The sequence below is a fragment of the Bos taurus genome, chromosome 22, assembly GCF_002263795.3.
Source record: "Bos taurus isolate L1 Dominette 01449 registration number 42190680 breed Hereford chromosome 22, ARS-UCD2.0, whole genome shotgun sequence".
Lineage (NCBI taxonomy): Eukaryota > Metazoa > Chordata > Mammalia > Artiodactyla > Bovidae > Bos > Bos taurus.
In genome coordinates, this window is record NC_037349.1 from 60,442,071 (window position 1) to 60,469,542 (window position 27,472).

At 63.5% G+C, this 27,472-nt stretch overlaps 4 protein-coding genes across 8 annotated transcripts in view; 3 read left to right on the forward strand and 1 right to left on the reverse strand.

The window, feature by feature from the left end:
- TXNRD3 (thioredoxin reductase 3) overlaps positions 1 to 478 on the forward strand; it is a 33,489-nt gene extending 33,011 nt beyond the window's left edge. Inside the window, exon 16 of the mRNA NM_001192109.2 lies at positions 40 to 478. Coding sequence (NP_001179038.2) covers positions 40 to 108 — 69 coding nt within the window. The 3' untranslated portion in view covers positions 109 to 478. The remainder of the gene's footprint in view (positions 1 to 39) is intronic.
- Positions 192 to 9,814, forward strand: C22H3orf22 (chromosome 22 C3orf22 homolog). 2 transcript variants are annotated; one of them, XM_059879882.1, is made up of 4 exons: positions 192 to 278; positions 8,124 to 8,253; positions 8,703 to 8,834; positions 9,486 to 9,814. In XM_059879882.1, exons 2-4 carry the CDS (start codon positions 8,165 to 8,167, stop codon positions 9,667 to 9,669), a joined length of 405 nt encoding a protein of 134 aa, XP_059735865.1. In that variant the 5' UTR covers positions 192 to 278; positions 8,124 to 8,164; the 3' UTR covers positions 9,670 to 9,814.
- Positions 9,815 to 10,474: 660 nt separating this feature from the next.
- On the reverse strand, positions 10,475 to 17,409 carry CHST13 (carbohydrate sulfotransferase 13). The gene is given in 3 exon segments (NM_001102079.1): positions 10,475 to 11,934; positions 12,604 to 12,686; positions 17,309 to 17,409. Coding segments are annotated over 3 exon segments (1,023 nt in total). The 5' UTR covers positions 17,406 to 17,409; the 3' UTR covers positions 10,475 to 11,091.
- Positions 17,410 to 20,662: 3,253 nt separating this feature from the next.
- The window catches only part of UROC1 (urocanate hydratase 1), a 28,351-nt gene continuing 21,541 nt past the window's right edge, over positions 20,663 to 27,472 (forward strand). For 2 of the 4 annotated variants that reach the window (XM_024983127.2, XM_002697160.7), the window contains exons 1-6: positions 20,663 to 20,820; positions 25,034 to 25,164; positions 25,429 to 25,522; positions 26,572 to 26,631; positions 26,890 to 27,018; positions 27,126 to 27,187. In XM_024983127.2, the coding sequence (XP_024838895.1) occupies positions 20,695 to 20,820; positions 25,034 to 25,164; positions 25,429 to 25,522; positions 26,572 to 26,631; positions 26,890 to 27,018; positions 27,126 to 27,187 (602 nt within the window). In that variant the 5' untranslated portion in view covers positions 20,663 to 20,694. Of the gene's footprint in view, positions 20,821 to 21,717; positions 23,929 to 25,033; positions 25,165 to 25,428; positions 25,523 to 26,571; positions 26,632 to 26,889; positions 27,019 to 27,125; positions 27,188 to 27,472 lie in introns of those variants that run through there. The other 2 variants (XM_015459711.3, XM_005223186.5) reach the window with 2 other exon arrangements.

Genomic DNA, 27,472 nt, shown 5'->3' on the forward strand with positions numbered 1-27,472 from the left:
ACGGCTGCGTGTGAATCGCTGTCTCTCCTCCCCGGGCAGGTGTTTACCACCTTGGAGATCACCAAGGCATCGGGACTGGACATCACGCAGAAGGGCTGCTGAGGCTAGGCCCCGCCGCCCCGTCCTGTCCCACCCCGCGGCGGGGAGACAGCGCGTGCGGCGCAGGGAGCCCATGCTGCCTGGGGACAGGAGGCGGGACGGCGCGGGGCCGCTGCCCGGCTGGGCTGACGGGAGGGCAGACTCGCTGCCTCCTTGACGTCTTCGCTCAGAGCCGCCAGGTGAGCCAAGACCGACCTCTGCCCACCAGCTCCTCCGCAAGGCCTCTCTGGACGGACTCGTCCAGGTCAGGACTCCGCTTGCTGCGGTTTGAGCCCCTCCCTGTTGCTTCAAGGAAACAGACTCTGTTATGAAACTGACTCCAGGGGGCGTGTTCAGCCTGTTGATCTTCAGAGTAATATTAAAAGGTTCTCAGTACTGTATTGTGTGAAATCTAATTTAAAGTTATTTAAAAGGGTTCTGCTCACAGTCTGTTCACTCACAGGCTGGTTCAGCAGATGACCAGGTGATGCCAGGGCCTGCCCTTGGGCTGTGCACGCCTGTCGGCATCTCAAAGGGCTGGAGGCGGGCAGCCTTCCCTGGGGAGGAGCCTGTTTCCTCCCAAGCAGACCCCCCAGCCCCACGCCCAGGGTTCCAGACGGCAGTGCGGTCCTGGGCTGCCCTCCTCCCACTGGCCCACTGGTCCGTTGGTCAGAACTTCGTTTTTAAAGAAACTTTAGGCCAGTAAGCAAGTCGGGGTCACCGTCTGTGGACGGGATGTTTGCTGCCCTCCTGGAGGCGGCAGAGGGGGCTGCAGAGGGGTGGGGTGCCCAGCTTACCAGTCCCAGGGTCCAGCTACTGCGGAGAAACGAGCAGGCGAGGTGGGAGAGCGGTTGCCGTGGAGGCAGCCTGGTGGCCCGCAGGAGACGCTGTTGGTTCCTGCGTGTGGGCTGGCGGCAGCTGAACAGGGTGTAACACAGGCGGAGCGTTTTCTCTCACTTGTTGGAGCGTTGTTCACGACGGCTGTCTCAGCGCCTTGGCCAGGCAGTGCTGCTGTCTGCGTTGTCTCGGCCTTGGCGTCGAATCACTGTCTCTTCTCCTTCAGGTAGGTCTTCTCCTAGGATTACACCCTGCAACCAGCTGAGATCTGTGTCTGGAATGCAAGAATGGCTCAACACGCAGAATCCAATCGGCGCAGTATACCTCATCGGCAGAATGAAGGGAAAAGAGTCACATGATGATATCAGTTGATTCTGAAAGAGCATTTGACTAAATTCAACACATTGTCCTGGTTACAAAGTACTCAGCGAACCAGGAATAGAAGAAAACCACCTCTGTGTAACAAAAGCCGCACGTGAAAGCCCCACAGTGATCAGCTCACAAGGCAAGGCCGCCGCCTTTTGCACTTCTGCTCACCGGCGTCCTTATTAAAAGTTTATGCAGAGCAATTAGGCAAGAAAAAGAAGTAGGATCATCTCCACTCACAGATGATGGGTTGTAGATGTAGAAAATACTCAAGACGCCTCATGTCCAGACACAGAAGCTGCTGGACCTGGTGAATGAGCTCAGCAGGTTGCAGGATGCGAAATCAACTCCAGGAAGTCCGGTGAAAGCCTGTACACCAACCGTGATCCGTATCGAAATGAAGAAAACGATTCCACTTAGAGTAGCCCCCAGAAGAAGAAAATTCATAGGAACTAAATTAACCAAGGAGATGGAACAGTTGTACGGTGAAAACTACAAACTGTTGAGAAAAGGAAGACAAATAAGTGGAAGGACAGCCTGTGTTTGTGGATCAGGAAACTTAATGCTGTTAGAATGTCAGTTGTGCCTGAAGCAATCACACATTCAGGTTCTGTCAAAAACTCAGCAGTGACTTTTGCAGAAATGAAAGAACCCGTCCTGAAGTTCCCGTAGAACCTGAAGGGGATTCTGAACATTCAGAACAACCTTGAAAAAGCACAGAGATCACACACTTTCTGTTTCAGAGTTTACTGCAGATCCTCAGCTGTGAGAACAGCATGGTCCCAGCTCAGAGTGGGGCGTGTGGAGAACAGGGAAGTCAGGCCTCACGTGTCAGGTCGGGGGGACCGTGGAAGCAGCACTGAGACCCTTTCATAGCAAAGTGTCCTCTTTCTCCCGCTGGCGCTGGGAAACCACGCCAAAGGGCAGCGTCAGATCTCTGCTAACATCGTATACAGACGTCCGCTGAAAGTGGGCCAGGGACCTAAACGCAAAAGCCACAGAGCTCACAAGCAAGCCCAGGGCCGAGCTCCATGACACTGAGTTTGGCAGTGACTCTTCATGCGGCCAAAGGCACAGGAGACGAGGTAAATGGACAGACTGGACCTCAGGGGTTAAAACTTTGTGGGGTCAACGGCACCAGGACACTGTGCAGAGCAAAAGTAAGTGCGGTCAACGGCACCAGGACACTGTGCAGAGCAAAAGTCAAAGCCCAGAAGGAGAGGGGAGATGTCCAGGCCACACGTGCTCCAGAATGCAGTATCTGGAATATACTGAGAAACTTCCAAACCCAGTGACATAGAAACAAACACGCAGGTTGAAAACGGGCAAAGGGCCTCAGCAGACATTTATCCACAGAAGATGCGCAAACGGCTGGCGCGTCACGGAGGAACGGAGATGAGAGCTCACTGAGCTGCCACCCTCGACCGTCAGGCTGGCTGCTCAGCTGCTAAGTCACGTCTGACTCTTTGTGACCCCCTGGACTGCAGCACACCAGGCTTCCTGGCCTTCGCTGTCTCCCAAAGTTTCCTGACATTCATGTCCGTCGAGTCGGTGATGCCATCCAGCCATCTCATCCTCTGTTGCCCCCTTCTCCTCCCACCTCCAATCTTTCCCAGCATCAGGGTGTTTTCCAGTGAGTCAGTTCTTCGCATCAGGTGGCCAAAGTTTTGGAGCTTCAGCTTCAGCATCAGTCCTTCCAGTGAATATTTGGGGTTTATTTCCTTTAGGATGGACTGGTTTGGAATTGAACATACACTTTAAAATGGTGAAGACGGCTACTTCCTCGTGCATTTTATCAGGATTTTAACTGCATTTAATTGTGTGTCAGTTATGCCTTAATAAAGTTGATCTAAAAAAATGAACCAACAGCTTTAAAAAAAAGCCCAAGACCAGATGGTGTAATTCTGTGAAACGTAAAAGAAGTATTAACAGCAATTTCTCTCAAAATCTTTCAAAAAGCTGAAGAAGAGAGACCACTTCCCAAGTCATTCTATGCATCACTGTCACAGGCTACCACAGCCGGATGGAGACGCAGCCAGCACACCCTGGCCAGCACCCGACGGCCCAGTGCCACATCCTCGGCAGGGCGGAAGTCCCTGCTAGGCCCAGCAGGTCTCTAAAGGACTGTACGTGAAGTGAGTTTTGTTCCGAGGCTGCGAGGGTGTTTCCCAATAAGGAGCTCACCCGATGAGACACCACATTAATAGAATGACAGGCGGAGACCACGTGACCACCTCAGTTGGTACAGAAAAGCATCTGCAAAATCCAACACGATAAAGCCCCGTGTGAAAACCCCACAGATCACGCTGTCCTCAGTATTGAGACGAGACCGAAAGGTTTTTTCCTCTAAGATCAGGAACAAGATAAAGATGCCTGCTTTGCCTGCTATTCATTCAACTCGCCCTGGCGTTCTAGAGAGAGTAATCAGACAAGAAAAAGAAGCAAAAGGCGTCCGCACTGGAAAGGAAGAAGCAGACCTGGGTCTGTTCACAGACGACACGAGACCGGCTGTGGTGGCCCCCTCACTGCGTCTTCTCTGTCTGTGGGCCTGTCTGGTCGTGGGTATTGTAGAATAAATGTTCAGTTGATCGTGAGCCGTCAGAGCCTCCTAACCCAAGGCCCTCTCTGCTGTGCACGCTCTGCTCCGGACGCATGTCTTCAGTTCCTGTTGATGTCCCAGCGGCGCGCGCACCCCCATCCAAGGCCAGGCATCACTCACCTGGACCGCAGACCCAGATGTTTACCTGCCCACGTCGGGGTCGGGGCCCCGCAGAAAGGCAGAGAGGCTGACCGAGACGGGACTTGTGCCCTCGTGCAAGGCTGCGCCCACCCCCCGTGGTGGCCTGCGAGCCCCTCGTGGCGTCCGTGCGCACAGCGAGTGGCCTTCGCCCGAGTGTCCCTCGGGCCCGCCCCATTATCCACCGCCTCCCTCCAGGGACCACGTCTCTCCTTGCATGAGCTCCACTGGCCGCTGGGTCCACCCCAGGGCTCCCGGCCCGCTCGCCTCCTTCTCCGCACAGACGCCTGGTGTTCCCACGCACGCCTTGTCGCGGCTGTCTGCACTGAGCACCCGGAGCAGCTGCGGCGCCCCAGCCCGCCCTGGCCTCACCCGGCCCGCGCTGTCCCGGCGGAGGCCTCCTCTCAGCACTGGTGTTAGACTGTCAGGCTGCTGCAGAGGGGCCGGGGCAGAAGCAACCAGAAGCACAGAGCCCCACCTGCCCACAGGCCTGCCGTCACCTGGGCCGAGCCCCGGGGCCCTGGGCACCGTGACCTCACCAGTGTGCCAGGGCTCCTGGGAGTCCCTCCCACCTGGCCACGGGGCGCACACGGGGCTCTCCAGGAGGGTCGTGAGTGCCGGGCCCTGGCAGGGCGGGCAGGGGGCTCACCCGGCACCCCTCACAGCCGCAATCCCGGGCAGGTGGCCCTCGGCCCTCCCTGGTGGCACTCTCCTGCCTGCGCTCCTCAGGACAGGCCCAGCCCACCGGGACCTCCAGGTGCTCAGGGTCCTGCACAGCTGTGGGCCGCCTGGGGGCTCCTGGGGCTCCACTGGCTGCAGGCCTCCTTCCCCGTCTTGCTCACTCTGCCCCTCGGTTCGTTTCCATCTTCGAGAACAATGGGCTTGGCCCTGTGCGCACCTCTGGACCCCAGCAGGCTGCTGCCCTCAGCCCACCACTGCAGGGCTGACTTCACTGCTGACCCAGCGACGGGATGCCTCCCAACCCCACCTGGAGGGGCTGCCCTGCCTCAGGGCAGGAAGTGCTGAGGGAAGGGGGTCCCCACCTCAGGGCAGGGACGGCTGAGGGGCGGAGGGACCAGGAAGAGGGCTCCCCATGGGGCTCCCCTCGGGCCTCATCCTGCATCGCACCCCCAGCAAACCCCTGGACAGGAGCGCCACGTCAGGGCCGCTCCGAGACCCTCCGGATCAAGGCCAAGGACGTGAGGGCGGAGGCAGGCCCTGCCATCTGCACCGTCCGCTCCCCTCCCGCCCTGGTCCTCACGCTGAGCTGGGGCCCCGGCCTGGTAGGCTCCCTGCTGCTCGTCCACCGGCAGCCCGGTCGATTCCTAGCCCAGTGGGGTCTCCATGGGGCAGCAGACCCCGGAGCTGCACCCTTACGCCTGCGCTCCTCAGCCCGGCCGCTCCTGGGCTGCAGCCAGGGCTCAGGTCAAGGTCAGCCAGGAAAGGAGCTTCTCTTTACTATTTCTCCGCATCGCTTGGCACCTGGCCCCTTAGTTCCCAACCAGGGATGGAGCCTGTGGCCCTGCACTGGGAGAGTGGAGCCTTAGCCACCAGACCATCGGGGAGGCTCCGAGGAAGGAGCTTTATTCCCACCAGGTGGGTTGTTCGCTGCTTGCAGGCCCTGTGTGGGCTCTGCTCCCACGTGTGTGGCTGTGGGTGCTCCCATGCAGGGTCCTCAGAGACGGGGTGCCCACCAGCCTGGCTCCACGCAGCCCCTCCCACGGCCCCTCCCCGGCCAGGAGTCACTGATTGTGACCTCAGGGGCTCTGATGCTGGGTGAGGCTGCGGGCCTGGCCCCGCATCCTGGGCCCAGAGCCTGGCGGCGCATGGCAGCCAGGACCGTGGCCAGCATTCGCCTCCCCCAGGTTCATCACACAGGGCAGCCAGTGAGTACCTGGGCCTGGGCTCTGCTCACCTCCACCTTTCTGGCTGCAGGGGGGCCGGCCCTCACATCAGCATCCTCCCGGGCCGGGTCACTGCCGGGCGCTCTGACCCACACCAACAGTATCTCCGCTGGGCTGGGGGTGGCAGCCTGGACCCCCAGGGGCCCCCCTGCCTGCGGGAGCAGGCTTCCCACAGTACACAGGCCCAGGCACACGACCAAGAGGGTCCGCAGGCGACCCGGGTAGGGTGTCGGGGCCCCTGCCCGCCCCCTCCAGGCCCTGGGTTCCTGTGGCAGGGCCATGTCCTCTGTGGTCACTGCTGGGGTACCCTCTGTCGCCCAGCTGCTCCAGGACTGTGGGAGCCATGTGGCCTGGACACCACCTCTTCCCCCACGCACTGCAGGGTGGGGGACAGAGATGCAGGCAGGGCAGTTCCCCCCAGAGCCTCGGTCTCCTCACCTGAAGAGGGCGATAGCGGCCTGTCTGCCATCAGGTGGGGAAGTAAACCAGGGCCCACAGCGTGGCCCAGACACCCCGCAGGCTCACCCCGTCCTGGACCTGGGCCCCCTGCCCACTCCCTGCATCCCAGCCTGGCGCCCCGGGAGGGGCTGAGAGCCTTGCTCTCGTACCAGCCCAGGTCCCTCGTCCAAGGCCTGCCCTGGTGCAGAGGGCTGCCCCATCCCCAGGGGCCCAAGGCTCCTGGGGACCCAGCCCCTGCCCGGAAAGAAGTGCTTGTTTCTCCGAGGCTTCTCTCCGGTCTCAGGAGATCCGACAGCAAAGTGTGGTCACAGGAACGCAGCTGCTGCAACTCAAGCTCAGAGAAGCAGGGGGCAGTGCCCCCCCCCAGAGGGTGGACGGGCGATGGTGCAGGCCAGAGGGCCCCCGGGAGCTGTGTGCCCACGTGTGCGTGCGTGCTCAGACCAGTGCTGGGGGCCTTCGTGGCCTTCACCCTCAGGGCCTGTGGCTCAGCGGCTTCCACGGCGGGGATGGGGGGACAGGCCCCCACTGCTGCGAGATACCGTGTTTGGGAGCCGCTCCCTTGGCTCAGCGGGGCTTAGGGTGAGAAGGCAGGAAAGAGGCCTGCCGTGCTCATCCCCGGGCCCCCTAGGCCCTCCAGGGGCAGTGCAGTGGAGAGCAGCCTCGCAGCTGCCCCGGCTGCCCCATCCCTGAGATGCCAGCAGGGCCGCTTCAAGGGCGCCAGCTCCTGGGGAACCTGTCGCCTGGTGCGGTCGGTCCCGCTGGTGTCTGCACAGCCCCCCGCCTGGAACCAGGGCCCCCCATGCCAGGAGGGGCCTGGTAGGCGGCTGGCTTCGGCCCGCGAAGGTCACGGGATGGTGATGTGGCTGCATGAGCACAGCCACTGGGGCGAGGGGCTCACGAGCCCCTGCAGTCAGCCTTGTGCCCAGTCCTGCTCCGCCCCAGCTTGAGTCATCCTTACTCTTGTCTTATCCTTTGAAAGAGAACTACCCGTGACTGTGGGGCAGGGAAAATGGCCCAGCCACTCGAAAGCTGTGGGGCAGATCTCTTTAAAACTAAAACAATGGGCCTCCGTTGGCCCAGCAACTGCACTCCCAGCGCGTGCAACAGAGAAACAGGGATGCATCTTTGTGTGGAAATCTGTGCGTGAACATCCACAGCAGCTTTATTCATGATGACCCAGCCTGGGGGCTCCCGGGGCCCAGGGGGAGATGGTCAGTCCAGCCCAGCCTCGGGCAGGAGCCCCTGCAGACCCAGCCTGGAGATGGCACGGGGCAGCCCGTCTCCTGAGGGTGCCAGCCGCGCCTTTCTGCCTGTGCGACCTTGTGCGGCCACGGCCCCACATGGCCCGGAGAGCCGAGGTGGCCCCGGCTGGGCCGCGTGGGGTGGATGCGGCTGCGGAGGGGGCAGCATCTGGGACCTGCAGGGCCAGTCAGCCGAGGGCCCCTCTGACTGTGGGGGCCACTCAGAGCCCACGCTGGGTGTAGAGCTGTGTGCACACACGTGTACACACACACATACACACAGATTGTAGGGGCGACTCAGAGCTGCTAATGGTGTAGAGCTGCACGGACACACGTGTACACACACACGTGCACACACACACTGACACACCAGAGCAGGCCTGTGGAGCAGTGTGCTGAGCACTGGGGGGATCACAGCCTTCCTCGGCGCCCCATCTCCGTGCGCTGTCGGGGAAGCCTTGCTGTTGGAGTCCTGACTGGCTCCTCCGGCCTCTCTTCCAGCTCCGGCTGAAGGGTGCACCTCACTGTAGCCCCCTTCTGTGATGGACCCGAAGGCCCCCAAGAAGTCCCGCCAGGGAAAGAAGAGTAAGGCCAGGACGCAGGAGAAGTTTGCCAGGAAATTTCCATACAGGTAGTAGACCCTGAGCCCGAGCCAGGAGGGGCCCCCTTCTGCAGGCCCCCACCCCAGGAGCACCCTCTGGGAAACACGGCAGGAGCGGGTGGGGGTCTCTGTCCCCTGAGGTGCTCCGTGCTCCCCGATGGCAGGCTCCACACCACCCCTTCGCCCCTGAGCTGGGCCCCCCAGAGCCTCGGCTGGCTGTTTCCTGTCGCCTGTTCAGCACACCTGCTCCTGTGGGGGGTGTGATGGGGTCTGGCTGTGGGGGCGGGGCAGGAGCCCGCAGAGCCCACAGGCTGGGCGGCCTGGGGCTTCTGCCTGGCGGCCTGTTTCTCTGGGTTGAGGGGTCTGGGAGGGCTGAGGGCAGCCCCGAGCCCAACCTTGGGGGCCACGGCCTCCTCACGGTTGCCCGTGGCAGGAGCACCTGCCCTCAGCTCTCAGCCCCGGTCTGTCACCACCCACAGGTTCTCCTGGCTGACGGAGACCAGCTCGGAGCCCCTGCGGCCCTGGGTGCTCACGAAGATGAGCAGCTTGCTGCGGGAGCAGCTGCCGCTGCAGAAGACGCTGCTGCCCACGAGGTCCATCCCCGTCCGAGGGTGAGTCTCAGCCCCAGGCCCCCACGCAAACACAGCACGTCTGGGCCGAGTACGTCGAGCCCCGGGGAGACTCGCACTCACTCCCACACACCCTGCACACGGAGGACACCCCCAGACCCCACACACAAACGCAAAGATGCACAGACACTTGCCCTGACCCAGACTGTCTGAAGGGCCCCACCCGGCCCACCACCCGCACCGACGTGAGTGGGCATGGGGCCTCGGGGCCGAGGCTGTGTCTTCTCCACTGTGCTCCCGGGCCTCTGAACCTCTTCTCCCCTGGGCTGACGGGCTGGGCTGCAGCTTCTCCCGTGGAAGGGTTCGTCACGTCGGGCCCTCTGAGAGCCTTCTGGCCGTGTGGCCAGGTCCTTGTGTGGGGGGCAGGGGGCAGGGGCTGAGGCCTGCCCCCAGGACCGCCCTGCCTCGCACCCTGAGCCCTGGCAGTGGGCAGATCACCCAAAGCTAAAGGCCAAGTTTATCTGAGGATAACGGAGCCCCTGAGATGGGGGAGCTGGAGGGGGAGGGTGGTCTCAGGGGGAGGTGGCCACCGTGCTGGTGGCACCCGCTGTGGCTTGCCCCCAGGCTGGCAGGCCCGTGTCTGGGCCAGGCCGGCTCCCTGGGGTCAGCGTGGGGCTCTGTGTGATTCTCCAGGCTGGGGGCCCTGGATTTCCCACCTCCGTCCTGCCTCCAGCCGCCGCCATCGCCACCAAGAAACCTCTGGGAGCTGGCGCTGCTGACCCGCCGCTTCCCCAGGCTTGCAGCACCCCCGCCCACCCCCCGAAGCCCCGCTCTGCACCACCAGTCTCTGGGCCACTCAGCCCCCAGGCGCTCGTGACAGTGGCCACCGGGCAGAGGTGACCTATGGGGAGGCAAGGAGCCCTGGAGAGGTCGCCCACGGATACACGCTGCAGGTTCATAGCCCTGGACGGTTGTCTGCACGCCGGCCCCACGTTCTCATCCATAAAATGCGGTGACGGTCAGCTCTGCAGTGTGAGCATCATTTCCTCGCGTTTACCCCCAAATACACTCAGGCGTCTGGGATAGCCGGATGGCGATACTCTGGAGTCCTGCTTCGGGGGAGCGCGTGTGAAGGGGAACCACCTAGTATCGTTAGTGGGCGCCTTTTTGCCACGGCTGCGCCTGGAGGAGGAGCAGGAAGAGGCAGTCTTTCCACCCCAATCAGGACAGTCTAGGAAGGGTGCTCAGGCAGTTCTTAAAGCACAGCAGAGTCTAAATGCTGGTGCCACGTGTGTGTATTAGGAAGTGGTGTGTGTGTGTGCGCGCGTGTGTACGTAGGGGTGCACGCCTGTGGGGTGCACGCCTGTGTGCTGCACGTGTACACGCCTGTCAAAACTTGGGTAGAAAAGCACGCACACCAGGGCGGCAGCGGCCCCAGGCACAGGGCTTGGCTGAGCTGGTGTGGCTTTAGCGCTTGGCCCAGGCAGAGTAAAAGGACGGGTTTTCCCCAGTATCACTGCCCCCCCTGGAGCCATAAGGTGGCAACCCCCCAGGGTGTCTGCGCTCCTTCTCCCGGTCCGCACACAACCTCTGACACCTGCGCCCTGCTGGGAAGGTGATCCAGGCTCAAGACCAGACCACCTCAGACCCCAGAACAAATGGCAAAGGGAGACACAAACCCATATTTCACAAAGTAACAAAACGCATTTATTTCAAACAGGTGAGCTCCCCGGCTCACCACGGTCCTGTCTACTCTGCTCCTATATTGCCTACTCAGCTCTGTTAACGGTGGACCACCCAGCATCTGGCTGGACTGAGGCCAAGAAGGAGCCAGAACAGGCCCCCCCCCCCCCCCCCCCCGCCTCCGCCCCGGGGCGCACCGTGTGGTGGGGTCCTCAGGGTGCCCAGGTGGCAGGTCACCGCCCACTGAGGCAGAGACAAGGCCGGTCCGGCCCTGGGTCTGGTCGGGGTGGGGTGCGGGGGTAGGCGTCTCTCCGTGGCCGGGCTGCAGTGACCAGGGCAGGTGAGATGGGCGGGCCCCTGGGGGTGGAGGCCAGCGCAGAGCCAGCATTCTAGTCTTGTGCCACGTTTAGGCTCAGGACAGACCCTCGCAGCCTAAAAGCCTATTGTTCCGTCCTCCAGGGTCCTCGGGACGCGCCCGCCAGCCAGCGTGCTTCGACGAGGCCGGCGTCAGGCACCCAGGGGTCCAGCCCCCGGAGGCGAGGCGGGCTGCGCCAGGACGCCGTCCGCCCAGGCGGGGCGAGCACGGGCCGTCTCGGCGCGCACCCTGGGCCGCGGGCTAGCGCAGCCGCAGGTAGGAGGGGACGGAGTAGTTGAAGAGCAGGAAGTCCATCTTGTAGAGGCCGAAGAGGCGCCGCTGGTAGAAGGGGCTGATGTCGCGGAAGAGGCGCTCGGCCCGGTCGCGGGCGGCGGCCCGGGCCCCCGGCGGTGGCTCCGGGAAGCGCAGGCCGGGCGCGCCCGCGAGGCCCAGCACGAAGGCCGCGTCCTCAGCCAGCGTCTCGAACTTGCCCACCACGTCGTAGCGCAGGCGGCACGGGTGGCAGAGCGCGTGGGCGCGCTCCCAGTGCTCGTTGAGGGGTCCTTCGCGGCGCGTGCGCGGGTCCAGGAGGTAGGCCAGGAACTCGGCGAAGCGCACGTCGTGGCCGCGGGCCAGCGCGTCTGGGCTTGGGTGCGGCCGCAGGCGCCGCACGATGTCGGTGCCGAAGCGGCGCTGGAAGGCGGCGCCCCAGGGCCGCTGCAGCTTGTTGCGGTAGGCCGAGGCCAGGCGCTCGAAGGGCTCGCGCACGAAGAGGAAGGCCAGGTAGGTGCGCAGACGCCGGTTGACCTCGGCCGGGCTGAAGTCGGCCAGCGAGGGCAGGCGGCCGGGCGCGTGCGCGTCGGGCGCGGGGATGGCGCGCGGGTCGCCGGAGCCGCGGCCGTTCAGCGCCAGCAGCACGCGCTTCCAGTTGGTGCAGGCCACCTTGGGCACGTAGCAGTAGAGCAGGCCGCGCGCGTCGTCCACCAGCACGTGCCGCAGGTCCTCGGGCCGCAGCAGGCGCTGCCGCCGGGTGTGGCGGCTGCAGGCGCGGTGCAGCAGCTCTCGCCGCTGCCGATGCACCTCGGCCAGGGCGGAGCGCGGGCCCTGCGGGGACAGGGCCACAGAGGGAGCCCGGCTGAGGGGCGGGGAGGATGCGACTGATCGCGAGCAGGTCCTCACTGCCGCCCCCCAGTCACCGCTCCCCTGCCCAGGGAGGGGTCTCCACCTACACCAGGCCCTTCCCATCAGCACCACAAGGGCAGAGGTTCAGGTGAGGCTCCTGCCTTCGCTCCCTGGCTTGGAGCAGGGCCTGTACCTGGCAGGTGCTCAGTAGAGCTGAGGGCACCTTCAGAGGCGTGTGTGAGCTGGGCCTGTGCTCTCAGTCGGCACACACTGGGAACAGCATGTGGACCCTCAGGCTCGGGGGTGGAGGGTGGCACGCCTGGCCCATCTCCCTGTCCCAGAAGCACTGAGCCTGGGGCTTCCCTTTGTGTCCCTCCTGCTGTGGGTGGCACACAGCCCGCTGCTCATTATGTCCCCCACGCGGAACGCTGCAGCACAGAGCCGGGCATAGTCCACACCTGGAGGGCTGGGTGGGCAGATGGGCGGCTGGACGCCCCCAGGTCTCTCCACCTGCCCCTAGCGTTTGCCCCGTCACAACCTGGACTTCGCTCCCTGGCCAGAGCTCGAGGCGGCCACAGCCCCCAGGCAGCAGGTCCACACGGGCTCTGGCCATTGTGGCTGGAGGAAGCAGGGGGAGGGGGGTCTGCCTACCTGGTCCAGGTCGTAGAGCGTCTGCAAGGGGCTTCTCCTCTTCCCGCCAAGCCAGCTTGTGCCCACAGCGTTGCTCTCGAACGCTGGGGGCGAGGGAGAGGTGTTCGCCGCGGCACCAGACTGCCCGTGGCCCTAGGGGCTTGGCCAGCTCGCCTGGGCACACTGCATCCACCCCTGGGTCTCGGTACCCCCATGTCCCGCCTGCCTCGGGGGTCACTGATAGACCGAGTCCCTGTCACCAGGGCAGGGAACTTGCCCTCCAGAGCTTCAGGGGCTTGGGCGGGAGCAAACAATGGGAAAAGGGGAAACCACTGCCCTCTAGGAAGGCCCTGACCACCCAGCCCCACCTGCCTCCATCTCACACCCCACCTCTGCCAGCCACGTCCATGCAGCCTGAGGGTGAGGGCCCAGTGGGGAGGCCGGGCCAGCCTCTCCCGGCCCTGGGGGCAGGCAGCAGCTGGGGTCGCACCGCCAAGCTGCCGGCTTTCTGGTGGCAGCACAGGTGAGCAGGTCAGGTGGCCGCTGGGGACGCCTGCAGGGGCTTCTCCGTCTCCTGCTGGGGTTGCCCCACCTCCCGGTACTCTCAGGTTTCACTGGCAAGCGTCCAAGTGTACTGACGCTCTTCCCCAAACAGCCACAGTCTCATATTCGTCTTAGATATGATTACAGTTACCAATAAAATCTAACAAGTTGTAATACCTTTAAGTATACCACCCAAATTGTCAAGTCTTTGGTTAGACTGATCAAGAAAAAAAGAATGAAGACTCAAATTACAAAAAAATGGAAATGAAAGAGGTGATGTGAGTACTGGGCCTTATAGAAATAGGCCTTCCCCGGTGGCTCAGATGGTAAAGAATCTACAGTTGAGGAGATCCAGGTTTGATCGTTGGATCGGGAAGATCCCCTGGACAATGAATGGCAACCCACTCCAGTATTCTCGCCTGGAGAATCTCACGGACAGAGGAGCTTGGAGGGCTACATCCATGGGGTCACAAAGACTCGGACATGACTGAGCGACTAAGAGTTTGACTTTCATAAAAATAATATAGCTAAGAACATTTTATGTGACCGAGGTGTGCAAATTTAAATGTATTTAATGGCTGTCAAGAATGTATTGAATTTGTAAGAATATGGAATATTCACAAGAATATCTTTAATAATTCAGGATCACGTTAGAAAATAATAAATTCATAAGAAAAGGAAGTTTTCAATGATCCTTGGCTTTCAACAAACTGAGGAGTCTTAAAATGCTTCCAGGATTCAAGCATTTTCCTTAAGACCAATCTTTGGCAAACAAGCAAACTTGAACAGTTGGTGAACTGCTGTGTTGGCCAACTGACCACAGGCAGCGGTTCCCAAGCTTGAGCGTGCCCGGGGCCTGGCCCACGTCCAGAGGTTCTGGCCCCCAGGTGGGGCCCGTGGTCTGCATGCTGACAGTCCAGGCTGCTGAGGCCTAGGAGCCCCCTGAGCACCGCTGAGCACTGCCTGGGGGACTTGGTTAAAGGAACAAGTCAGTGACTGGCAGACTGGCCTTGCTCGGCCTGCAGACCCCTCCGTGTGCACCCGGCTCCCTGCCGCACCTCTGGCAGCCCAAGGGCCCCTGCCCACTCCAGTGTCCCCAGAATAAGGGCCGGGCTCAGCTGTGACCAAGGCTTTTGGAGGGGTGAGGCCCACAGGGCCTGCCTGTGTCCTCAGGATCATCAGTGACCCGCAAGACGAGCTGCCCTCCTCTGGCTGCCCGCTGGCAGGGAGGCCCCAGGACCTGGTGGCCCCACGCTAGCCAGGCACCTCCCACAGCCCTGGGAGGAGGGCTCTGCCTCACCTCTTTCCAGTGGGGGTGGAGGCCCGGAGGGGGGACGGGGAAAGGCTTGTGTCCCCCGGGGGGGCAGGCAGAGCAACAAACCAGGCCGCCTCTACCCCAGGCCCACGACTCAGAGGAACCCAGCCTATTGGAAGCACAGCCCTTGGGTGGAGCCTCTTCTTTCCCAGCCAGACCGAAGCCTGAGGGAAAGCAGGTCCCACACCAGCCCCTGAGAGCCAGTGGGTGGAAGGGGAGAGGCCCCAGAATAGCCAGAGGCAGTGATGACGGGGCTGGGCCGCCCCTGCCCAGCTCCACCCCGTCAGCGCAGGAGCAGAACCCTGGTCCAGCGGGCGGGCAGGCCGGTGTGGAGGAGGATGAAAGGTCCCTGGGTCCAGCCCCCCCTACCCCCCCCACAGCTGGAGGCGGGGGCTCTGAGGGTAGGGCGGTCCCCAAAGGGCCCCATGGAGCTTCCTGCCGCCTCCTCCCCCCTTGCCCCAGTCCCCCGCCTGTGTCCTCAGCCAGCCCAGGGCAGCCACTTGGGCAAAACCACAAGCGGGTTCTGCTTTGACAAAGGAAACAAAAATAGCAGGAGGTTAGTGAGAGGGAGAGAGAGAAGGAGGGAGCGGGGAGGAACTGAGTGGTGTCAGAGACAGAGCTTCCCGGCAGCAGGGACGGAGGCTGGGAGAAGGGGAAAGACACACGGGGAAAGCGGTCTGGAGTAGCTCAGAGCAAACCAGCTGGGTGTGAAGGGGCGGCAGGCCGAAGGAGGGCGCTGCCCTCAATCTGGGGGTGCCCAGTGGGCCAGCCCCGGCCTGCTGCACGTGGGCTGGCATGTCCTGGGCAGCACAGGAGTGGCCGGGAGACCCGGGAGCAGGCAGGAGCGCACAGCACCCCTGCTCTGCTCACTGACACCATGCCCCCAGGGGTCGGAACTACCGTTATCCCATTTGACAGATGGGAAAACTGAAGCTCAAAGAGGCAAAGAAACATGCTGAGGCCTCCCAGCAAGTAAGGGGCCAGGAGCAGGCTTGACGCCAGGCCCCGGTGAGAGTGCGTCCTTAGCTGCCGAGGCCTCCTGGAGCCACTGTGCCCGCACACCACCCTGCCTGCCCTCACAGCACCACGGGCAGGGGGGCAGCGTGCCCCATGGGAAGCCAAAAACAAGCCCACCCTAAGGACAGGCCCGGCGCAGCCGCACTGGGCTCCTTGGGACTGGCCCTGCAGGACGCTGTGCTGGGCGACCCCCAGCCCAGGGAGCAGAGGTTACCACATAGTTTTCTGGTTAATAAGTTCTAGCCAGGCCAGTGTCGCAAGAGCAGACTGGCCAAGCAGCACGGCCTGGCCGGGTCAGCTCCCCTTGCTGACCTGCAGGCCCTCCAGGGGTCAAGCCTTTCAGAAGGAAAAATCGATCCTGCCTTTTTCCCTGGGAAGAGTTGTGACCTCTCCACCCTGAGCTCCACAGCCCCTGGCACGGAGCCCTGATTGGGTGGATCGCTCTGCCCGGGACGGTCACAGGCTTCACTCCCGCCTCGGACACCGGGTGCTGGCAGAGCCCAGGCTACAGCCTCCTGCTGGCCGCCAGCGAGTCCCGTTCCCTCCAGGGCCTGCCCCGGCTCCCCGCCCCTCGCTGTCCTGCCGCTCTGTGAACACCGGCGCCCTCTGCCCGGGCTGCTTCTCCAGAAACCTCACCTCTGTGGGGCCCACACTTCTCGTTAGGATCTCAACTCAAACATCCCTCCAGAAAGGGGGCGTCTCCAGTGGCCAGACCGCTGTTAGTTTCTTCATGGCACTCGTTACTGTTGAGACCATTCAATTCGTGCGGCGGGTGTCTGAATGCCCCAGGGGAAGTCGGCTCAGTGAGGAGGGGACCGTCTTGTTTTCCTGTAACCCCTGGACCTCGCCTGGCATCTGGGTTGCTGTTCAGTCGCTCAGTCATGTCCAACCCTTTGCGACCCCATGGACTGTAGCACGCCAGGCTTCCCTGTCCTTCACCATCTCCCAGAGTTTGCTCAAACTCATGTCCATTGAGTCAGTGATGCCATCCAACCATCTCAGCCTCTGTTGTCCCCTTCTCCTCCCACCTTCAATCTTTCCCAGCATCAGGGTCTTTTCTAGTGACTTGGTAGTATTAAAGACTGATAGCCCCTTCCGGGCCATGCGGAGAGCACCCCAATTCCTAGCCTGCCACTCAAGGCCACTCATGAGTGGACCTCAACCTACCTTCCTTCCTGGCCTCCACCGCTCCTCATATGCACACACACACGTGCACACATGCAATCATGCACACACACTGTCACACACACACCCACAGCCGGGAAAGGCAAAGTCAGGACAGGCCTCTGCCTGGGCACCTCCAGACCTCCGGGGCCTGTGCAGCCAGCAGGTCAGCGGCCCACGGCCCCTAGGCCTCTGGAGTGAGTCAAGTTGCAGCACATGCTGGAGCAGACACTCCGCACGGCTGGCACCACGGGCTGCCTGTTTCCCACACCAGACCCTGAGGAGGGTGCTCCAGACCGAGTCCTTCCTGGTGCAAAGTGTGGTGCGCGGAGGGACCCACCTGGACCGGAGCGTCAGGCCGCCACCCACCCGCGGCTGTGGACACTGGGGAGGGGGGAGCTTCCAGGCGCGAAGTGGGGCGAGGCAAAGGAGGCAAAGACCCGGGTGGCCTAATGCCCTCCTCGGCCCACCGCTCACCTGGTCCCTGGACAGAGGCTGGGAGGCCCGGACCGTCCCCCTCCCGGCCTTGGGAGACCGCATCGCAAGCCCTTGCGGGGACCCGGGACGCGGGCGCAGCTTTGAGTCTTTCTGAGCGCCCCCTCCCCGCGCCTCCCCCGTGCCCTAGCCCGGGAAGAGACCGCAGGTGCCCCCACCTGGTCGGGTACCCCACCCCCGGCAGGCACTCACCCGGGCGCAGGGCGCGGAGCGCGGCGCCCAAGAGCAGGAGCACGGAACCCAGACACGCGGCCGCCAGCGCGCGCCGCCGCCAGCAGGGGCTCGCCATGCTCGCCCGGAGCGCGCCGCGCTCGGCCGGGCCCAATGGGGCCCGCGCTGGAGTGGGACCCGGGGCACGACCTCCGTCCCGCCCCTGGACCCGCCCACGGGCTCGTGCTCAGACCGAACCCGAAACCCAGGGCCGTCCGGAATCCGCGCCCCAGGGCCGCACTTGGATCCGGACCCGGGACCGTCCCGGCGGCGTGTACACCACTCCACCCCCGAGGCGCGGCGGTGCAAGGGCTTTGCTGTCTGGAGGCGAGCCGGGGCGGAGGTCGGGGGTGGACTCGTCCAGTCTGCCCGGCCCCTACCCCGTCCAGCGGGGCAGTGAGCAGCCGCCCAGGGCGCGAAGGGTGGAGACCGGCGGAGAAGCCCTGTCGCCGTCGCGGTTTCGCCCGCTTCCGCCCGCTGGCCCGGGCGCCGTCCTCCGCCGACGCCGAGCACCCTCATCACAGCGGGTCGGGGCACCCGGTGCCCCCTTTGCTCTTTTGCTGCGTGAAGCCGCCTGTACGAGATCCCCGCTGACTCCCCCAGCCCCAGAATCAGGCCAAGGGTGCCTCTCCCTCACCGGAGCCCACCCTTTAGCCTTGCTCTCCATGGGGGTCTCCAGGTCCTGCCTTGCAGGTGGCAGCCAGATGGGAGGAGGGGGGGATGTGCTGAGACGGGGGTCTCCTTCCGCCTCTGGACATCAGGACTCCTGTTCTTTGCCTCCTCCCCACAACTGTTGCAGACCCCAAGGGAACACTCAGAACTCACTGAGGACTCCTGAGTGCAGGCTGGTGAGAGTGAATCCCACCTTGAAAATGCACTCGCGCAGTGCCCCAGGGGGCTGGGAGACACTCCAGACCCCAGGGTCCAGCTGCCCACTGCGTGTGCAGATCTGGGTGTGTGTGCGTGAACCAACCCTGAGCAGCGTGAGTGTGTGGGAAAGGGGTGCATCTCAACTGCTTCCAGCCCTGCCGGCTTCTGCTTAGCTGCTGTGTGTGGTCAGGAGAGCTGCCTGACCCCTCTGCGCCCAGTTCCCCCACGAAGTGGGCTTGCAGTAGGACACACTTCACCGTGTGGTGGGAACCGAATGAGACCCAGGAGACGTTCAGCATGGCACTCAGCCAGTGCCGGCTAAGTACACTGGAGATTAGTGTATTATTACTGTTAGTGTCTGGCAGGTGGCGCTGGCTTCTGTTAAGGTGGTGACATAAAAATTTCTTCCCGTTACTTAGGGGACAGTATCAAGTAAATAACGGTTCTGCTGTCTTAAAGATAGGGCTCCAAATTCTATCCTAGGTCTCAAAGAGCAGAGGGCAGGAAGCCGCCCAGGACAAACCAGGAGCTCTGTATTGTGACTTTCCGGACGCCCGGGACAGAAGGCCTTGGGGAGCGTCCAACTCACCCCAGAATAACCTGAAGGCAGGGCTGCTGCTGCTCTGGGCCTGGGACCCAGATTCGGGGTCATCCACTCGCCCAACTGGTTCTGAACCTCCCCTACCACCTGCTTGAGGATCTGGGTTCTCTGCAGTCCCAGCCGCAGGCACCCTCAGGCAGGAGTCCTGGGCCCTGTGCTGCCACCTGGTGGCCACATTTAGAACAACATCTCAGCCCATCCCAGTCCAGGAACGTCCAAGAGGCCCCCAGGACTGCCTTGGGTCATGGGGTGGGAGGGCCCACATGCCCAGGGCTGGGGTGGGCACGGGAGAAGGAGCGAGTGGGCACAACCATCGCAGCTGGTCAGGGGCTGTGAAGACGACAGGGGTGCGTAGGGAGGCGCCAGGTGCTGAGATGAGTCCCGCAGCAGACAGCTGTCGAGGAGACCCCAAAGGGAGAAGCCGGAGAGGCAGACAGGGCGTCCCCGCTCCCAGCCTGTCGTGGCCACGCTGGGGCTCCTGGTGGACCACGGGGGGCAGGGAGGGGGTGGGGCCTGGAGGGAGGCTGTGCATGGTCAGGAGGGGGTGGTCTCGGGGTGCGGGCCCTGTGTTGAAAGTGGACGGATCAGTGGTCAGGGTGTGCAGAGAAGACCCCCGGGCAGGAGAGTGGAAGCAGGGAGGAAGGGACGCAGGGAGGGGCTGATGGCCCCGGGTGCGAGGTCTTGCCTGGCAGAGACGGGGGCCCAGCGTGGCCTGGGTGACGGTGCCAGGCGGGCAGGGCTGGGCTCGCGGTGCTGGTCGCCAGGGGCGAGGAAGAGAGGCTGGCCCAGACAGGCGTGGGCCTGGGGGAGAATCCAGCGCGGGCACTCGATGCCGAAGAGGACGGGCCATGTCCAGGGTCAGGGCCGGGCTCAGGCCCGGGAGGCACGCTGGGGGCCTGCCGGCCTTGCTTGGCGCCTCGTCACTCCCGCAGTTTTACTTGGTTTGTCTGTGGAGCACAGTGCGAAAGCCCCAGAGTCCTTCTGGATCAACGTCGAGGCCAGCGGCGGCCCCACCAGGACTAGCTGTGTGGCCGTGGGCGGGCCCCGCACCCCGCAGAGCTCGGTCTGCACCCCCACATGATGGACACTGAACCCCGCAGGCTGGCCGCGGGGGCAGGGCGTCCAGCTGACGCCGCTGTCCCCGGGTGCAAACAGTGGGACGCGTCAGGCTCTTGCATACGCACCAGGCGTGGGCGCTCACACGCTTGTGTGTGCATTGGGACGGCGCCCAAGGCCGTGGGCTGGCCGGCAGCCGAGCTGGGTCCACGCCCAGGGCGGTTGCCCACCCCCTACCTGGGGCTGCTGGGGCTCTAGGGCGCCTCTTCCCAGCTCTGTGAGTGGCCCTGGGCCCCATCCGGAGCTGGGGGGAGCTAACGGGCACCCCCTCCCCCAGAGGTGACGACAGGGTCTCCTGAGAGCCGGGGAGGCCTGCACCTCCGTGGGGGCATTACTGCCACTGGGTGGGCTCCGGCCAACGTGTCACTCACCGGGCGGGAAGGAGGGAAGTGAGGCGGCCACACTCAGTACCCCAGTCAGTGTCACGGGCCCCCATCATTTGCATACATCGCCCCTGATGATGAGGCCTCCCCCCGAGACCATGGAGCAGACCCAACCCAGAGCCCCCCTCTCCCCATGCTGAGTCCCAGAAAACTCCCCGCAGGCCAGCACCCCGCAGAGGGGACACGCGGACTCTGCCCCGGCATCCCCGGCTCGAAGCCTGCCTCGCCCAGGACCCTGCCCCCCGGTCAGCGCTGCCCTGACCCCGACCCTCGCCCTGGCCTGGGGCCCAGAGAGGGCCGGAGGGGGTGGGCCCGAGGGCCCCGCCCCGCCGGACAGGATACCCGGTCTCTCCGCGGCCCCCACACACAGCGGGCCTCCGCCCCAGCCTCCGCCAGCCATGTGCAGCCTCCAGGAGCTGTGCTCCGGCCTGCCCCTGCGGCCCCTTCCGGAGAACCGGGGCCGGCGGGCCGGGGTGCCCCACGCCCCAGTCAGGACCCCCGGCCTCAGCCCCGCTGAGGAGCAGGTGAGAGGCTGGGCCCCCCTGCCCCGCAGGACTGCTCAGCCTCTGGGAGGTTTGGGAGGGCTCTTCCCACCAGCTGCTACCTGCCACCCCGGCCCTGGGGGCTCCCAGTGAGGGTGGCTGTGGGCCAGGCACCCCCGTGCCAGCCTCCATCGCACCCGCCTTACTCCTCCCGGCTGCCCTGGGGGCGTCGGCCTCTGGTCTCCACTGACCAAGGGTCCCTGAGGCTCGAGGTCACGGGTGGGCGCCATCACCTCGACCTTGGGCCCCCAGGGCCCAGGGGGTCTGCTGCCCGCTCCTCCCGGGAGCACCCACTGGCCTGGGACCTGGGGGTGGGGGCGGGGCCCTGGGGACTGGGGAGGCACGGGTAGGTGGATCCCGTCACCTCCTCCTTCCTGCTGCCGTTTGCTCTTTGACCCGGTCTTTGACACCGAGCTCCTAAATGGGCTTCAGTTCCCTGGGCGGTGGGGGCTCCTGGCAGGGCTGGTCACCAGGTCCAGGCTCTGATTACACGCTAGGCCTTTCGGCCCCACCCCCAGCCTCCCAAGAAGGGTGGAGGCCAGGGAACGAGGGAATGAGTCCTTGCAAGGCCGCTCCCCAGGGTCGGACCATCCGGGTCTGTGAAACGGAGCAGGTGCTGGGGTGGTGGGCGCACCTGGGAGCTCCCCCAGCCCCGGGTTCCTGCTCATCAGCTCACCCTTCATCACATCCTTTCAATACAAATACCAAAGAGAGAGTGTCCTGAGTTCTAGGGGCTGTGCTAACAGATTACCAAACCCGAGGGGCCGGGACCCCCAGTTCTCACTGGCTGTTCGCGAGCACCGGTGACGACTGGGGTATGTGATCGGGGGCTGAAGTGGGGGTGTCTCGTGGGCCCAAGCCCTCAGCCTGTGGCCAGGGTCTGGGGGGACTCTGGTCGACAGCACCCTAGTGGGACTGAACTGAGGGCTGCCGGCAGGGGGGGCGGGGAGGCGGGCCCTGGAGGAACCATACATCCAGTCCCCGGGGGTGACGCCTGCAGGAGGACCCCCAGGGGTCTCCTGGACCGTCCCAAACCTGGCCCGGCGTCCTCGGCCACAACCTTCACTTTCCTGGGGCTGCTTTTCTGTTTTACTTAAACGTCCCTTTGAATGTCAACATGAGCTTTTAGAGGTAGTTATAAGAGAGACGCAAGTCACGTGTTATAACATTCTATAATTTTTGGTGTCTCCTTCTAGACACATTCTGGTGCACACAGATGTGTGTGTCCTTCTCGAATCTCTAAGTGGGAGCTGTGCACACAGGCTGGCTTCTTTTGAGGCTGTTCCTCATCAGTGTGTTGTTGTTGAAGTTCATGGTCTGGATGAACGAAAATGTGCTCCCCTCTTAGTTCTTTTGTGAGTAGTTGTTGTTGAGTCGCTCAGTCGTGTCTGACTCTGCGATGGACCGCAGCACGCCAGGCCTCCCTGTCCATCACCAACTCCCGGACTTTACTCAAACTCATGCCCATCGAGCTGGTGATGCCATCCAGCCATCTCGTCCTCCGTCGTCCCCTTCTCCTCCCGCCTTCAATCTTTGCCAGCATCAGGGTCTTCCCCAGTGACTCAGCTCTCCACATAGGTGGCCTAAGCACTGGGGCTTCTGTAAGTAGATTTCTGGTCACCTGCAGAGTGTGCTTGGCTGTGGGGCAGAGGGAGAGTCCTTTCACATCCGTTAGAATCGTCCCCGCGTTCCTCCCCCCCCCCCCATGCAGCTGCTCTTGGTGACCTCACCCCAAACCACACCCCACCCTCGGGGGCTGTGCTGGACTCACACCCCAGGTCCGGAGACCTCCCACGCCGCGGACACAGTGCCCGCAGCTTCTGGAGAGCGGGGCCTCGGGGGCTCACTTCTGGGTCTTCGGTGACGCCAGAGTCTTCTGCTGAATGAACGAACGAGAGTGTGTGCCGAACCAACACCCTGAAAGAGCTCAGTGGGCAGAACAAACCTAGAAGGGCTTCTTGGATGAGCTGGTCTTGGCGCCAGGGGCAAGGTTCCCAGACTGGGGAATCTGAGCTGGAGGCTATTCTGGAGGTCGTGAGTGACCATGTGGAGACGGGTCTGGGTGGACGAGCCCTGTGTAGGCCCAAGCTGGGTGTGGACCTGGGAAGCCAGGCCCTGCCTGGTCACAGAGAGGCTGAATGCCACCCCTGGGCACTGCGTCGGACAGGGGCTGGCCCGCTGGCCACAGAGAGCGAGGCCCACATGGAGCTGGGGGTGGACAGACGCCCTGTGTGGAAGCCGTAAGCGTGGAGACGGTCACTCCGGCCGCTGGCCCCGGGCAGCACATGCCTGCCAGGTGCTGCCCTCCACTCAGCCGGGTCCCCAGGCAGCCCTGTGAGGCGGTGCCTTCTGCTCGTCTTCCGAAAGAGGAGACTGCAGTTCAGAGAGGTGCGTGTGCGGGTCGGGGACCCGCAGGGACAGACTGGGGTGCAGGGGTCTGGGCCCCGAGGCACAGTCTCTGGAGAGGCCCCCCGCCCCGCCAGGAAGAGCCTGACTCACAGTCTGGACCTGGCGGGCCTGACTTCAGCCCGGTTCTGGTGAGGACCCCATGGGGCTGGGCTCCAGGGGTGTGGGGGCTCAGACAGGCCCAGTCTATCAGATCGTTAGAAAAGGGAGCAGAGGAAGCCAGAGTCCGGCGGGATGTGTTCGGCCCGTGTAGTAGGTCGAGCGCCCCACCGGGAGGGTGACTGTGTGCCTGTGACGTGTTGCTTTTGAAACTTCTGTCAAGCTTTGTTTTCGCTTGCAAGCTCTGATTATAGGCTGTTCACCGATTTAAAAAAAAGCACGCAGTCTCTGTGTCATGGGCCAGACCTGACCTTGAAGGGCTTGACCTCCAGCTCACGCCGGGCCCCACCTTCCCTTGAACCCGAGTCCGCAGCTTCCTGCCGCATGCCCCCCCGTGCCCCCGTGCCCTCCTGTGCCCCCCGTGCCCCTCCCACTCCATCGCTGCGTGCAGTGTGCACGTTCCTCCTCGGGGCCCTCCTATCGGGGCTCCCTCCCTGGAGCGCTGGGCCAGAAGTGGCACCGGGAACACGCCAGAAACTAGACCCAGAGACACTGCGGTGGCCACCCGACGCGCCTGACCCTCTGGTGAGCCCGGGAGCCCCCTGCGGGCAGATTCCCAGCCACCTTTTGCAAGGGAGAAACACACGTTTCTGATCGTTTTTCCCCAGAGAGCAGGAGCCATGCGCTTTTATTCTATGTTGAAGTCACCCAGGGACTCGCCACGCAAACCTTTCAAGTTCCCCTCACTCCTGAGCTGGGGTTTCCTCACTGCCCTTCTCGCCCTCGACTTCTTCCAGAATCATCTCTCCCCCACCCATCCCATGCACCCCTCGGCCCCCAGGGCACCCTTGATGTGCGGTGCTGGACTTGGGGTGCACAGGGCAGGCTGTCCCCGCCGGGCTCTGTCCTCAGCCCCCCGGCCACCTGGCTCTGGCCGGCCCAGCTCTCTGTCTCCGGGGCGGCCCTCTGCCCTGCCCACCTGGTGCCTCGGGGCCCAGGCCGGGCCGCAGGCTCCTCTCCTGTCGCCTCCGCCACCCCCGGTCAGTATCTTGCCCGAGGCTCGAGCTCCCTGTCCCCTTGGTGGATTTGTGTTGAATGAATACGTTCACATCAGCTCCTTATCGCGCTCCTTAAAGGAGTTTGTTCTGCAGGGTCGGCTGGTTGAACGCATGGCCTCAGTGTCCACCCCTGACACCCGGGCGTCACCCCACTCCCCTGCCTTCAGGCCCCTGCCGGGTGCTGGGAGGGAGAGGGCGGGGTAGAGGGGTCTGGCCGGACACTCGCCCTCCTTGAGCCCAGGGAAGACTAAGAAGCAAGGGAACAAACCCACTCTGGAGCATGTGGAGATGCTCAGCCCGGGGAGGGGGCCCCCAGGGAGGCAAGCAGCCCCTCCCACTGTAGCCCAGGCCGCAGGCCATGTCCCTCTCTGGCCCTTGCCGGGGCTCAAGCGGCCTGGTGCCTGGTGAGCATGCAGAGGGAGGGACTGGAAGGCAGCCGACAGAGAGCTGGAGGGCAATCAGGGAAGGCGTCCTGTGGGAGGTGACAGGGTAATGGCTGGGGTGCGAGCTGGGCAGTCTCAGGGCTGGGCCCTGGGCCTCCTGAGTGGAACAGGGGCACATCCGGAGGGCAGAGCTCCGCCTGGAGCCTGCACACCTGCCACCCTCACCACTCCCCCCCACCGCCCCGCCAGCTGGCGCTGAAGAACGCCCTCCGCTACTTCCCCCCGGATGTCCAGGAGGTGCTGGCCCCCGAGTTCGCCCAGGAGCTGCGGCTCTACGGCCACATCTACATGTACCGCTTCTGCCCCGACCTGGAGATGAGGTGAGTGCCGTGGGCTCGGCTTGTCCCCTTGGTACAGAGACCTTGCTGTGAAGTGCGCCTCCTCCGGGCTGGAGCCTGTCCAGTGGTGGGGAGGGGCTGGCCCAGAGCACCTCCTCTGGTGGGAGCTCCAAGGGGGGGCGCCTTCTGCTGATGCCAGGGCTGGCCATCCGCACTGGCAGGGCCAGGGGACGGGCCGGGCCGAGGCGGGACCCGACGTTCCAGGCGCCTGCCCCTCGACGGGCCTGGCAGCTAGACCCCTTGCAGGGCCTATCCGGTGGAGCGGTATCCCTGCCGGACAAGGGCGGCTGCAGCCATCATGCTTATGATCATGAACAACCTGGACCCGGCCGTGGCGCAGGTAATGGCCCGGACGTGCGGGCGGGGTCGGTAGTGGGAACTCAGCATGCGAAACACACCCAGCACTCACAACACTTGCAAGCTTTCTACTTGGACGCAGTGACAGATTCGATACATACACAAGTCGCTTAGTCGTGTCCAGCTCTGTGATCCATGGACTATACAGTCTCCAGGCCAGAGCACGGGAGTGTGTAGCCTTTTCCTTCTCCAGGGGATCTTCCTGACCCAGGAATGGAACCTGGGTCTCCTGCATTGCAGGCAGATTCTTTACCAACTGAGCTATGAGGGAAGCCCCGCGAGAAGCTGCAAAACCAGCGTGGGGAGGGCTTATCGCCGTCTCCCGGGCGCTCCCTCTTTGGTCGTTACGACAGCATCAGCACCACGACACCAGCCTTGGCGTCAGAAGGTGTCGCTTTATGTCCGATGCGTGCGTGCTTAGTCTCTCAGTCGTGTCCGACTCTGCGACCCCCTGGACTGCAGCCTGCCAGGCTCGTCTGTCCATGAAAGTCTCCAGGCCAGAACACGGGAGTGGGTAGCCACGTGAAAACTGGAAAGGAACGGGCTGAATGCTGTGGTTGGTTGCAGTATATCCAAAATACCACAACGTGGAATCAGTATAAAATCAAGATGTTTTATAGCGTTGTTTCCCCACCAAGTCTTGGAAACCAGCGGTGGGTGTCCTGCCTAGAGCTTGTCCCGTGGGCTGTGGCTCAGGCGCAAAGGCTGCTGGCAGAGCAGGCCTGTGACCCTGCTGGTCCACGTGGGTCTGGCCACACGTGCCTGTCCCGGCGTCCTTGTGCGCCAGCGCACCCTGCAGCAGCCTATTCGAAAGAGGACAGCCTTCAGGGGGACCTGAGAGTTTGCTTGAGGGCAGGAGGGTCCCAGGATGTGAGCGCTCCGCTGAGCCCTGACCAGGTCTCCCCCCCAGCCCCCCACTCCTCCTCCAAGGGCCATCAGCCACTTGGTGGGGGGCCATGACCCCTGAACCCTGCCAAGCTGGGTGCCTCCTTCCCCACACCCACATCTCAGGCGGCCCCGCATCCTCCACAGTTTCCCCAGGAGCTCGTGACCTACGGAGGAAACGGGCAGGTGTTCAGCAACTGGGCGCAGGTATGGACCCCGGACTGTGCGGGCAGGCAGGGGGTCCCCACCACAGGCCAGTCCACCACCTACCTCCGCCCCAGCCTCTGGCCTGGAAGCACCTTGAGACTGGCTCAGGGGCTCGGGCTCTGCCTCCCTGATGCCCGAGAGCCCAGAGGTCAGAGGTCCTGCGGTGGGGCCACTGGAGGGGAGTTGGCGGCCTCGTGGGGGGACTTGGGGCCAGTGTGGGGACCCCCCTCACCACCCCTGTGCCTTGTTCTCCTGCAGTTCTGGCTGACAATGTCTTACTTGGCCCAAATGACTGAGGAGCAGACGCTGGTTATGTACAGCGGACACCCGCTTGGCCTTTTTCCCAGCAGCCCCGAGGCCCCCAGGCTGGTCATCACCAATGGGATGGTGGGTCCCGGGGCCGCAGGGAGGCCCAGCCGCCACCCGCCCGCCGAGCCGTCGCCCCCGAAAGCCACGGCGCGGCCCCCAGCCCTCCGCCCACCCCTCTCTTGCAGGTCATTCCCAACTACTCCTCCAGGACAGAGTACGAGAAGCTCTTTGCCATGGGGGTTACCATGTAAGTGCTGTTGGTTCATGACGCAGCCTTGCCCAGGCCCTACGTTAGAGCAGCGCAGCGATCGTGGCTTCAGCTCTGAAAAGCCCTCACCATCAAAGCTCTATAGCACGATTCCGTATTTACGCATTTCCCGCTTGTTTTCATGGATGTCCCTGCAGTTGTTATACACATGTGAGTGAGCGAACATGCAATTTGAATCCTATTTTTTGCAAGGACTCAGGTCCTGGCTGCAAAGGGGGCGTGGTGATGGCTCTGGCCCCCGAGCTGTGTGAGAATGAGTGTGAC